The sequence below is a fragment of the Lampetra planeri genome, chromosome 19 (genome assembly GCF_965212315.1).
Source record: "Lampetra planeri chromosome 19, kcLamPlan1.2.h2, whole genome shotgun sequence".
Taxonomy (NCBI): domain Eukaryota; kingdom Metazoa; phylum Chordata; class Hyperoartia; order Petromyzontiformes; family Petromyzontidae; genus Lampetra; species Lampetra planeri.
This window is the reverse complement of record NC_136125.1, coordinates 320,961-333,451: the sequence shown is the minus strand read 5'-3', so window position 1 is coordinate 333,451 and position 12,491 is coordinate 320,961. Positions and strand designations below refer to the sequence as shown.

General features: G+C 46.1%; 1 protein-coding gene across 2 annotated transcripts in view; it reads right to left on the bottom strand.

Moving 5' to 3' along the window:
- Positions 1–283: 283 nt before the first annotated feature.
- The window catches only part of LOC144723933 (tyrosine-protein kinase Tec-like), a 70,270-nt gene continuing 58,062 nt past the window's right edge, over positions 284–12,491 (bottom strand). For both annotated transcript variants that reach the window (XM_078602709.1, XM_078602710.1), the window contains 6 exons: positions 11,360–11,534; positions 9,334–9,550; positions 7,726–7,790; positions 6,173–6,291; positions 4,110–4,267; positions 284–762 (listed from right to left, as the gene is read on the bottom strand). In XM_078602709.1, coding sequence (XP_078458835.1) covers positions 700–762; positions 4,110–4,267; positions 6,173–6,291; positions 7,726–7,790; positions 9,334–9,550; positions 11,360–11,534 — 797 coding nt within the window. In that variant the 3' untranslated portion in view covers positions 284–699. The remainder of the gene's footprint in view (positions 763–4,109; positions 4,268–6,172; positions 6,292–7,725; positions 7,791–9,333; positions 9,551–11,359; positions 11,535–12,491) is intronic.

The following is a 12,491-nucleotide window of genomic DNA, read 5'->3' as shown; positions in this document are numbered from 1 at the left end:
GGTTGGAACCCGCTCACATTGACGACCGTACTGTACTGATGAGTCATGAAGACAAAACCAGTCTACAGTTGTCTTTCGCTGCTTCCTCTTGGAACAGCCACATTTTTTCAACTGTGTCAGTTGGTGGTCTGACAAAACGGCAACACGTTCAGTTCTGTTGTGTTGGTAATCTGGATAAGGCCGATAGCTTGTTTACATGCAATACATATATTTGATTTTACGAGCCCTGCTTTAAACTTCGGTGACAATACCCCAACCGAAATGACAGGCCAACACAGAGGTACATGTTTTTGAGAATTATTTTATTAAATATATTGTAACTTTTACAGAGCAGCGATATTCAAGAATATTTACAATAAAAAAAAAGGTTAGACGTACCACACATGGAACGCGATGCAATGCTTCGTATAGACACAATGGTAAGTGTATTGATTCCTTTTCTCTGTACGGTCAGCATAGGTGACCCTCTATATGAGCTCGCATCGAGTTCGATATTCTAATTCCAATTGGCACTCGCTAACTCCTGTGTTAATTCCTTGTAAGTAATTTACAGGCCGATTGAATACAATAATTAACAAAATCGTGACATCATCATGGCTATAGTGATTGATGTCACCATGAATACAATACATACACTGTGTTTAATGTTTTAACTCTTGCAAGTAAAAACTGCTGTATGCCATAAATCACAACCCCTTATCACTTAAGCTGGTGCTGAATGGACTCCAGAAGACTTTGAAACGAAGGGCGTTCTTCAGGTCTCTGAAATATAAAAACAAACATCCAATTTCATTTAGAAATGACAGATTTATTTGTAATTAAAATATTTAACCTGGAATCAGGGAGAGAGATGACACCCACGTATCTAGGGCACAAGCAACGTTATCAAGAATAGATTACTTTCTGTTGCCAAACACCCTCCTCTCCTCAGTCACGAAAGTGAAATGCTGGACTTCGAACTCTTTGATCATGCCCCAGTCCTTACATAACCGCTATTGGACTTGGATGAGCTGAGACGCTGGATGTGGGCCCTAGACGGAACCATGCTTTGGGATAAAGAAACGGTTGAATAAATATCAGATGAAATAGGATCATTCGTGTAAATTCACCTAAGTGCGTCTCCTCCCACATTGCCGTTGGTGGTGTGGGACCGCCCTGAAAGCCTACTTCAGAGGGGTTCTTTATAGCAAGGGGCGCGTGGCTCAGGAAAGAAAGGGGACAGAGGATGCAGGGGATAGAGAATAGGCTCAGGCAGCTCCACTACGACTATGTATGTATGTTGAACTTCTTTTGCACAGTATGTAGCCATCCATTCCAATCGGAGGTGCGAGGGAAGGACAACAAACTAAACACAAAAAGCAGTTTTTAAGAAATCCCAAGATAAGGGGATGGGTGAGATCTGTCAAGCAAGAAAGGAGCTAGAATAGATATCTCACGACCAGACCTTCCCGACTGTTTATATACACACCATCCAAACCAGGACTAACATCCTGAGCACTAAAGCCTTACCATCAAATGAAACTTTCAGGGAATACTATTGTACACTTATGAACAGCCTACATCACAAACCATAGAATCATAACTATAGAAAGTAGGACTCCCCATCTCCCTCCCACACTGAAGCCAGAATTAGAAAGACTCATCACTCTTCAAGTACTCATGGAAGCTCTCAATGAGCTTGAACCTGGCAAAGCGCCAGGACCTGATGGCATAACTATGGAATTATACAAGAATATTGAGACCCCCATTGTGTCCCACCTACTAAACACCCTGAACGAGGCAGAACTGCATGGAAAGCTGCCGGACTCTGAGGAAAGCAAGGATTATGGTGGTCCACAAACCAGGAGCAGCTCAGGAGAATATAGTTGGTTATAGGCCAATCTCCCTGCTCAATGCAAATTATAAAATATATGCGAAGGTGCTTGCAAAAAGACTGGAGAAGGCTCTGTGAAGCATCATTGGGGAAACCCAGATGGGTTTTATCAGGGGTAAGGACTCCGCAGATAATATGAGGACCTTGGTCGATGCTGTTAGCGTCACAAAATTCAGAAAAAGATCCTACGCTATTACCCTTGACGGCGAAAAGGCATTCGACACGGTAGAATGGAGGTTCCTCTTCAGCACCATTGAAGAATTATGGATACCGACCCAATTTGTCAAGCAGTGCCAGCTGTTGTACTTGGCCCCCTGAGCAACGGTCTCCACCAATAGAATTGTATCAGGAAAGTTCGCACTCTCACGCATGGGAAGTGGCAGGGCTGCCCCTTACCCCCCCCCCCCACCGGTTCACACGAGCCACACAGCCCCTTGGCCGAAAAAACAGAGATCAAAGAGCTATTCCTAAAGAGACCGATAAAAACATATACATTTCTATGCAGATGACATTCTACTAACCATCACCGATCCAGAAACCTCAATTCCCATCCTCTTAAACGAAATGAATAAATATGGAGAGGTGGTGGGATATAAGCTAAATATAAACAAATCAGAAATAATTCCCAATTTCATAGAGTAGGAGACCTCCTGGCAGAAAGTGGCCACATTGACAAATTCTAATCCATTCGATCCAGGCACAATCTCCAAAACGTTCAGTTATATGGTATCTCCAGATTCGGGACATAATCATCATAGCTAGAGGAAAAGATCTGATTGCACCTCCACCTGCAATAATAAAATGGCTCCAGTTGGATAAAGAGAGATACAAACTATCTAAGGCATACCAGCTTCTACTCTCAGGGCGAAACGTGGACGATCTCAGACCCGAGCACTGTGCAAGCAAATAGTGAATCGACCAGTCCCCAACCAGACATAGACCCAGATTTGGAAATCCACTTCCCAAGGGACCAGATATATCCAATTAAAATTCCTACACAGGGCCTACATGACCAACCAGAAGAGGGCGAAATTTGGTACAGCCTTATCTCTGGACTGCCTGAGGTGACTCCGGGGAAGAATACAAGATTACGAACATGCTTTCTTGTCATGTCTGACTATTGCTGAATTATATGAACATATAATGGGAGTTTTCAATAAAATAAACAATACATCTGTCAATATCAGTATAGAAACTACCCCGTGAGGCTGACCCGAGAACAGAACGTTTTAAAGACTTTCAATATAGCAGCTAGGACACCATATTTAGTACGTCGAATAATCACGAAACCCCCTCCCTTACTCAACAGCTAAATTCATTAAGCCCAATCTCGGTCATGGAGCATCTGCGCTATAATCTCAGAAACAAGGAAGAAGAATACAACACGAGCATGGGGTTTATTTCCAAACGGTAGCGCAGTCTTCACCACCTCAACCCAGAACGGCAATGACCGGCCAACTCCCCCCCACCCCCATCCCCTCTCCCCCAGAGAAAGCCTCTCTACCCCGCCTGCTCTGAGGAGCCGGGTGTGGTGGGACAGCGGCTTGACACCGCCATGCCACATGGAGCCACCGCCCGGAACGTCAGAATGTTGAATCTGTACCGTCAATTTATGATGTGAGGGAGAATGTTGAATACAAACATTGAAGAAATATGTATCACCTGGAAAATTATTTTAGATTAAACATATCTGGTGTATAAGGGTGTCCAGGGTGCCTATGCTGTTCCCGTGTCTGTGTTTTATCATTCAATCTTACCTGACGATGGTTGCTTGTGTTGAAACTGAAACGTCGTATTCTATTATTATTTTATTTTATTTTCTACGTGACTTTACCGAAAGAACCAAAGAGAAATTCCTGCAGTCACGAAAGCTTCATATCTAGTTTTAAATATATATATAGTTTGTTAAATAGTTGCGCTAGCGTGATTACACATTGCCAGGAGGCTGCGTGGCTGATTGGATTTGTAATGAAATACTTTTTTTGTGGAGGGACAGATATGTGAACAAGACATTGTCTGCTTATTTATTATGTTACTTATATTCTCCACAACGAAGATAATTATTTCTTTGGTGTTGCAGAGTCAATACAGCGGGAGGTTCAGAGTAATGCTTTTCGACCAGATAGAATCTCATTTTCGTGGAAACGCAAAGGTGGCGGTCATGGGCAAGGCCAATAGCCAGGACCGCACATCGCGGTGATGATACAACGTGGCGAGCGAGTGCGGCATTGCATACCTCGTGCCAGCAGCTGTGCATGATAAGGTGCACAGGCTGGGTTGCACGCTCGGGCCGGTAGAGACGGTACCCGGCCTGCACCTGCTCCACAACGTTACTGTTGCTCCACGGATCGTACGGAAGCATCCCCTCCGAGAACACCTCCCACATGAGTATCCCTGCGACAGTCGGGAGCACAGGACAGCAGTCGGTCGCCACCTTGTCACTCTGCTATTGCTACTACCATGGTCACTGCTCCCGTGAACTTCACACTGATTCCTCCACCCATGTTGAGAACTTGGTCAACCAGACTGACTGTTTGTTACATCCGTACTGTGTTCACTCACGACACTGTAGGTCACAAGTACACACCCAATCACCTACTTGCTCACCACATTGCCGGTTGCAACATTCTCTTCATGCTTCTTGCCACGCACTGCTCCACTTTGGAATTCCCTCCCATTGTCTGATTTCCCAAGCCGTTCCATATAATCTCGCTCCATTCAAGACACGTGTTGATTCTTACTTTGATAGTCCTCTTTGTTCCTGGCTGCTTGACATTTTGGGCCTGTGCTTAGCAACTGTGTAACAAAATAACACGTTACAACGTGCTTCACGATGTCTGGATGCTTGTAGGCACAACATATGTGCAATGTTGTAGCTACCAAAATGCAGTTCCGCTGACACTTGTGATTAAGCGCCAAATGCTCCACCCCTAACCACTGGCAGCCAGTCCTTACCTCAAACCACTGATGTGTAATCTATCATCTAACACACGTTTGAGTTCCATTACACAAGTACTTGAGTGGTCGGCATATCTTCCATGTCTTGCTTAAAGTCACAAACCAACCGAGAGGTTATCAAAGCCCTTTCATATATTGTACTGCATTACAACATTCACAAAGGCCACTCATAAGCATACTTATCTTGTATTATTTTACATTTAGGAAGGCCTGCTTATATTTATTGACATGGCTCAGCCATAGCACGTTGACCACTTGTTGCAGAGGTTTGCAGTTCGAATCCAGCAGGCCACCCTTGTAAATACTGCGGGTGTATGAATCATGAATACTACTCGCCATCAACTTCAGAGTGGACCTTAAAGATCTCATGATGTCATTCAAATAATAGGCTACAGTGTGCTCGCCTCATGATCCAAAGTTGACAAACAAACAAAAATTATTCACCAATGTTTTAATTGGCAAACAAACAGGTACCGTCACCCCCTATGATCGAAACCTAACAGGACCCTCCTTAAAAAAGAGTGTTGAGAATCAGTGAAAACTTCCTGGGTGAACAAGCGTAATAATCATGTAGTGACTGGGAATGTCACTGTGTGGTGCCGGGCTTGCGAGGCCACGGCAGGATGTCTACTGTTGTGTGTACACCCCGAACATGGGGTGTAGTACCAGCCCTAGTGGGGGCTTGGGTGAGCACTGGTTAAGTGCGGTGGCACCACGCACAGCGTGCATTGCGGGCTCCCGTTGAGAGAGCAAGAGAGTGTCAGCCAGCTGGGGTTACGTTGGGGGCATGATACTCTGGCTGACCTGGGGACAAGTGAACAGATGATACTGGAGGGGGGCCACCGGTGGAGGGGGCCAATGGGTGGTCACATGGTCCGAGAAGAACTCTCGAGAGCCTTCGGGCAAGGGCGAAAGAGATCGAGAAGGTGGGCGGGGCAAGAGGCGGAGCCAGCCCCAGCCCAGCCCGATATAAGGGGGGCCCTGTGAGGGGCTCGGGGTTCCTACTGTTGAAGAGGTAGGAGATCCACGTCAAGCTTGAAGAAGCCTCCAGCCACGCGGTCCGGGACGCAGCTTGTGGTCCGGACCGGGATAGTGGAACTGTGTCTAGTTCCGCCGTAGCGTGGTTAGTTGGGTGGTCACCACCCGAAAGTATGTTGTGTCAATAGCCTGGAGTATCTTGTGCTAAGAGTTAAATAAAACGTGTTGCTCCCAAGACAACGTCTGCGACTCAGTTGGACTCACTATAACCATGAACAGTAGGGAGTCCCATTCGTTGCTGAGGATGTCAGCTCCTTCACCGTCATCTATGTAGTTTCCGGTGGCGTCAAGTGGACCGTTTACCGAAGGCCCACACGTCCGACTTGCTGCTGAACTTGTTGTTGAGGAAGACCTCGGGAGGTGACCAGCGCACGGGGAACTTGGTGCCAGAGGAACTGGTGTATTGATCGTCCAGCACGTACCTGCCGCACAATCACAGCCGCACGTTCACAAGTTTCAGAAGCTCAGAAGTGTACCCCCCCCCCCCCCACGAGTAAAGCCCATTGAGCTAAAAAGCTCTCTTTCGAGGGCAACTCGACCGGCAGTCAACAGCAGCAGCGGCGTTGTGCCACGCGCCCCGAGACACCGCTCACGCCACACCCCATCCCACTGCTGCGTGGCAACATCCCACTGTGCACCACACCACTCGCTACTGCTACGTCACAAACTATTATAAAAATCCATCAAACATTTTTATTTTATTTTACCAGGTAAGACCCACTCCACTGATCTATACAGTATAGCCCTTTCTCACAAGCGACCTGGCCACAAATGATAGCTCAGCAAAGTGGCTTATCATGAGGATATTTATATTATGATGTGACTGCATTCAGATTGACGTCAGTGTGCTTTTTCTTTCAGGAAACATGATGTTATTTTACCATTTCGGCCGCGCCCGAGCAGAATATCCAGAAATGGGAGAGTTCTGTCAAATTCCATGGTGAACTGGATGGACGGGTTTTGCGAGTGTATTAAAGATGTTTATTAATGACGAATAAGAATATATTTTACCCTTTCTGGCAATAAAACAGGAGGTGTTAAGATGTTCAAACACCAAATGAATACCTTTTTCAAGACATCAAGTTCACATTAACCATCCACGTACTTGTGGAAAAACATGCAAACAAACACTGATTTTATGTATGCGTTGTTTTTTTAATTGATTGGCCTACACCAGAGACATCCTTCTTTATGGCCGAGTGTCAGACCAGAGAACGCCAAAAAGCGAACAGTACAAAGACAATGCAAGTATTAGAACACTTATAGCTAGGGTCGGGCAGTTATATCTATGAGACCTTTTTGGCAGTATGATGAAAATAACAATAGGTTTTACCCTTTCTGGCAATAAAACAGGTGTTAAGATGTTCAAACAGCACATAAATGCATTTTGCAAGGCATAAAGTCTGCATTAACCACACATACTTGTGGCAAAATATGCAAACAAACACTTTCTGATAATGTACGCATTGTCTTTGAAATGTATTGCTTCAGGTTTTTTGCACTGGATTACAGATGCACTGTAGAGGTGGGCAGCAGTTAGCTCAACGCACTGCGAATCCGGCAACCCGAGTTCGATTCATTCACACCCCCAACATCAGTGACTATAATAATTATTTGAGCCGGCCCTAGGCCTCTCCTAGGTCGACTTAGCCTCAAATAAGTATCTGGTGCAGTGTGTAAACATCAGAACTGGGGAGACAAAGGTGGCTGGGCATGGAACTGGCCATCCAACCCTGTGTATGCCTTGCCGCAATTCATACTGCTCGCTAACAGCACTTGTCCCAATCGTTGTTAAAGCTATACGGGGGGGTCTCTGTCTTTGCATTTTTTTGTTCCAATTGTCTATCACGCCTCACCTGCTCATGCCGAAGTCGGACACTTTCACCGTCCCCTGTGCGTTCACCAGGCAGTTCCGAGCGGCCTGGGACATACGGCAGCAGCACACGGAAGTCCACGAGCTTGGAGTTGATACACGAGAGCCCTTGAAGCTCGCTCGTGCGTGTGAGAGACACCGTGGACACGGTGGATACGATGCTCATCGAGGTGACTTTGCCACATACAGGGAGGGACGCCTCTACGTACGAACATTCGACTTACGAACTTTTAGAAATAGGAACAAACCTGTCCGTATGTCCAGTTACCTGTACGGACCGAGAGTCGTAAGTTCAACCGTCGCGCAATAGATGGCGGTGGTGGCATTTACATCTGCAGAACGTAAAGAACTAATGGCATCTATAGGAGATTGTACAACTTTTAAAGCCATTCCCAGTGTTTAGTGTACACGCCGTACACCATGTTTGGAATCAATAAAAGTAAAGTTGTACTTACGAACAAATCGATTTACGAACAGATCTCTCTAACCTAACTCGTTCGTAAGTAGAGGAAGTTCCTTACTGTATGTTACTTGTGGAAGTGTATTTTGACATATTATCACCCTAAATGTATTTTGACGTTCCAGTAAATCAATTTACTATTTCGATTTAAAGCTTTCGTGACTGCAGGGATTCATCTTCTTGGTTCTTTCGGTAAAGTCACGTAGAAGGGAAATAATAAAATTTCGACAGACCTGTTCTTCACCTGAGGATGGCTGCTTGCGTTGTGGCCGAAACGTCGTGAGAATTATTTTATTATGTTTTATTTTTATTATTTTATTATTTCCCTTCTAGGTGACTTTTGTTTAAAGGTAATTTATCTGAGCCACATTTTTATACTGGAGAATGCATTTGTATTTAATATCGCTTATGTTTGTGTATTATTTTGTATTTATTCCATAAGGCAGTTTTCCTTGCTCAAATGTCGATTTGATTGTTTTCTATTTGGATCACTGTTGTACTTATTTCCACGTTTTTGTCCTTTTGGTGACCCAGGTTCACTCTTGCAAAGTGCTCACCTGGTTAAGTAAAGTGCAGCCGACCATCGCGACGGCTGAGTGCAGGTCATTTTAAGATTTGATTTTTTGGCTTAAGCACCAGCACCCAGTGTGCTGCTCTCACAAGCGATCATGTCACCGTGAATTAAATACATGTTTTTGGATAGATATCTCAAGTATTAATTGTAATATCAAATAAGGCTAGTTTACTTGAAACAGTACACATTATCAACAACAAAAATGTCACGCTAGTTGGAGAAAATCCACATTCCTATGGCAGGGACAGGCTATCCATCGGAAAATCACTCCAGAACTCCTCTCTTCCGCATTGATATGAGAGCACAATACCACAGATCATATTATCCGTTGGGTTATCTGCGATGTTACTCCTCTTATGCATGGGGTATTTGTGGATACTCCTGCGAATAACAGGATGCATTTTCGACACAACTCCTCTTATCTGCAACAACGACAAAAACGGTGTTGGAGAGTTGGCGGATGACTGGAGTCGTCCTGTAATAATCCCAATAAAAGTAACAATAGCTGCGAGAGCTATTGATGCCGTGGGGGGGAGGGGAAGGGGGGCAGAACCGACCAGGTCCCTGTGCAGGAAGCTCTCCCTCTCCAGGTAGGCCATGGCCTCGCACACATCCGCGCACATCTGCAGGAGCTGCGAGGCCGAGTTGGCACCGCGCCGCTCCCGCACGAAGCTCTCCAGGTTGCCGGCCTCCATGTACTCGGTGACGAGCAGGAAGGGCCTCTTGCGGCAGCTCACCCCGTAGAAGTGCACGAGCTTGGGGTGCCACAGCCTCCTGGCGGCACAGAGACGAGGAGGGCCGCGTCGCGCATCACCGCGGCGGGGGGCCAACGATCGCTCGAGCCGAGCCGGCGTCGGGGTGTGGATAATCTCTCGAACTCAAGCGGCTATTAACCTTTACTGCAGCCTTGCACCACTTTGGTTCTATCGTTAAACAATTTTAAACGTTAATAAATACATACATTTGATAAAAAAAAAAACAATGTAGTTGTAGTTACGTGCCCGTGTTTAATTTGCGTTTTCGATTATTTATCTTCTAAAAAAATCTTGCATGTCTCGCACCCCCAGAATGGGCATCTCGCACCCACAGCGGGTGCGTGCGTGCACCCCAGGTTAAGAACCACTGGTTAAGAGCATTTGGCTGCTCCCATAAATTCCCACATGATAAGCCACTTCGGTAAGCTATCATTTGTGGGCAGGTCGCTTCTGGCAAAGAGCTACATAGCTCAGTGGAGTGAGTCTTACCTGCTAAAATAAAAAATACACGAAGCTGAATTTTCGTTCACTTGAGTTAATAAACACATTCCTGCGGAGGGAGCTGGTAGGAAAGTTGGGTTGCTCGGTCAATGGCCAGGGTCAACGGCGGCGTGGTGTATTCCGAAAATATGGCCGACTGTGAGGGCGGGCACAAGCCGGTGTGAGTAGGTTAAACGTTAAGTTTTATAAGGGCACCACGGGGTGACCAGCCCCTCCCCACCCAGCCCCACCCCTCCCACCCCCCACCCAGCCCCATCCTCCCCACCCAGCCCCTCCCCACCCTCCCCTCCCAGCCCCTCCCCACCCAACCCTTCCCCACCCTCCCCTCTCCACCCAGCCCCACCCCTCCCATTTTTGGATGCACGACGGACGGACGGACACAATAATCCCCTGTGGGCTGGTGGAACCAGGTGGTTCCTACCAGTATAATGGTTTCGTTGGTAGGCCGCACACTAAGGCTGTCACTACTGCCACTTTGTGGCAATGTCGAGAAAATAAAAATATTGCATACGAATGACCAGGATCTGTCCCATTAATTCATATAATCACCCAGGAATGTCCTTAACGCTCGTGACGTCACTCCACATCCAACAGCCCCCGTCATTAATAATCATGAACAGGTGACGTCCTCCAAATAGATACCCCCCCCCCTCCATTAACGTCACTCCACATGCGGGGGCGAGGCGCCTCCTCCCCCCTCCTCGGCGTCAACTTACAACCCTCACTACAAAAGCAGAACCCTCACGTCATGCGATCTCCATAACACTATTGAGACATCAAAGTAAAAAAAGACGTCATAATGAACAGGGGATTATAACCTTAAAATGAAATAGGTCTGTGTCACCGCGCCCTTACAAATTGCACATGCATTAATCCAATGAATATCACGTCACGGTCTGCTTTTCACTTGCAAGTTTCAAATTTACTGCAATACACCCGTCCTTGGAAGGGCAAAAGGCTAGTTAATTCATATTTACATACCTGTCAACCCATACGGTTTACCCGTATTCTTGTACAGCGAAATTGAGTTTTCAGGTCCATACGTCATGAAGCCGTTTCAATACGGGCAAAATATTTTTTGTCCATTTGTTTTTGTTTCTCCGTTGTGATGGGATTTTGTAGGATTCACGTTAATATTCATAAGAGCATGGGGTCACCAATAACGTCTGAATTGATCTGTAATAAGGTAGGCACTGACAAGTTGCATTTACCAAAAAAACCTTACAGAATTACTGTCATTAAAAACAGTGGTTGGCTGCACGGTCATGTCGAGATTAATGCATTGGCTGTGAAAGGGTGAACATGGGACGAGTCCTGTCGCTCTCACATCATGGTCTTTGCCTCCTCAATGAAGTCGTCTTCGGACATGGTGGCCTCGTGCAGCATCTTGATGGCCACGTTGCCTCGTACGCGCTTCCACACGCCCAGACGCACCACGCCAAACTGCCCGCTCCCCAGCTCCTGCAGGAGGCTCAGCTCACTCGGATCGATCTCCCATTGACCTGCCCACCAAGAAACACAAAACCCCGTCACAAGGTCCAACTCCCATTGTCCTGCCCCTATGGGGGAAGACGGAGTGGGTGCCATTTTGTGGGTAAGTCAGCAGTGGTCACCCTTTGAAAATTAGGAGAAAGACACACGTACCGTACCACGTCGTCGTCTTGCTTACCGTACCACGTCGTCGTCCACTCATTGACATGCTCATTTTTTCTCTGCCCCCTCCCTCTCTCCGCCCCCGCCCCCTCTCTATATTTAAGGCCTCGTCACAGAAACGACCTCTCTCTTTCTGCCGATACGTGTTCTCTCTCTGAGTGTCTTTGTGATGTCTGTCTGCTTGTGTGTCTGTCTATAGTTTTCTGGTTAGATTTTTGTTGCTATTTCTTTTATCCCTGATGATGATTGCTTGTGTTGCAATCGAAACGTCGTAGTATGCTATTATTTAATTTATTATTTTATCTTTATACGTGACTTAACCGAAAGAACCAAAGAATAATTCCTGCAGTCACGAAAGCTTTAAAATAGAGGCAGCTGGGGTTTCCACCGCCGGCTCTGGGCTGTGGACAGGAGATGAGCTCCACTCTGATGTCTGTGATTACACTGCACTTAATTCAATTAGCTTCATCGTTGTACTTGTTAATGTTCTTGCTTTTCTCATGTTGGTGACCCGGGTCACTCTTGCAAATGAGGCTCTGCACCGACAAACACAAACTGGTAACAGGGTTCCACTCCAATTGATCTGCCCTTTAACAACATCTTTTAATTTGCCTTCGTCTTTTTCGTGTTTCCTCCACTGACTCTGCTCCACTGAATTCGCACCTTCTCACCTTCGCATCAGTAAGTGGCACATTACCCTTAATTAAAGTTCACAAACAGGTATCTCTTGATTCACGAACGTTCGGTTTACAAAATTTCGCGGGAAAGCAATTACCAAACTATGGACAATTTTCGATTACCAAAAC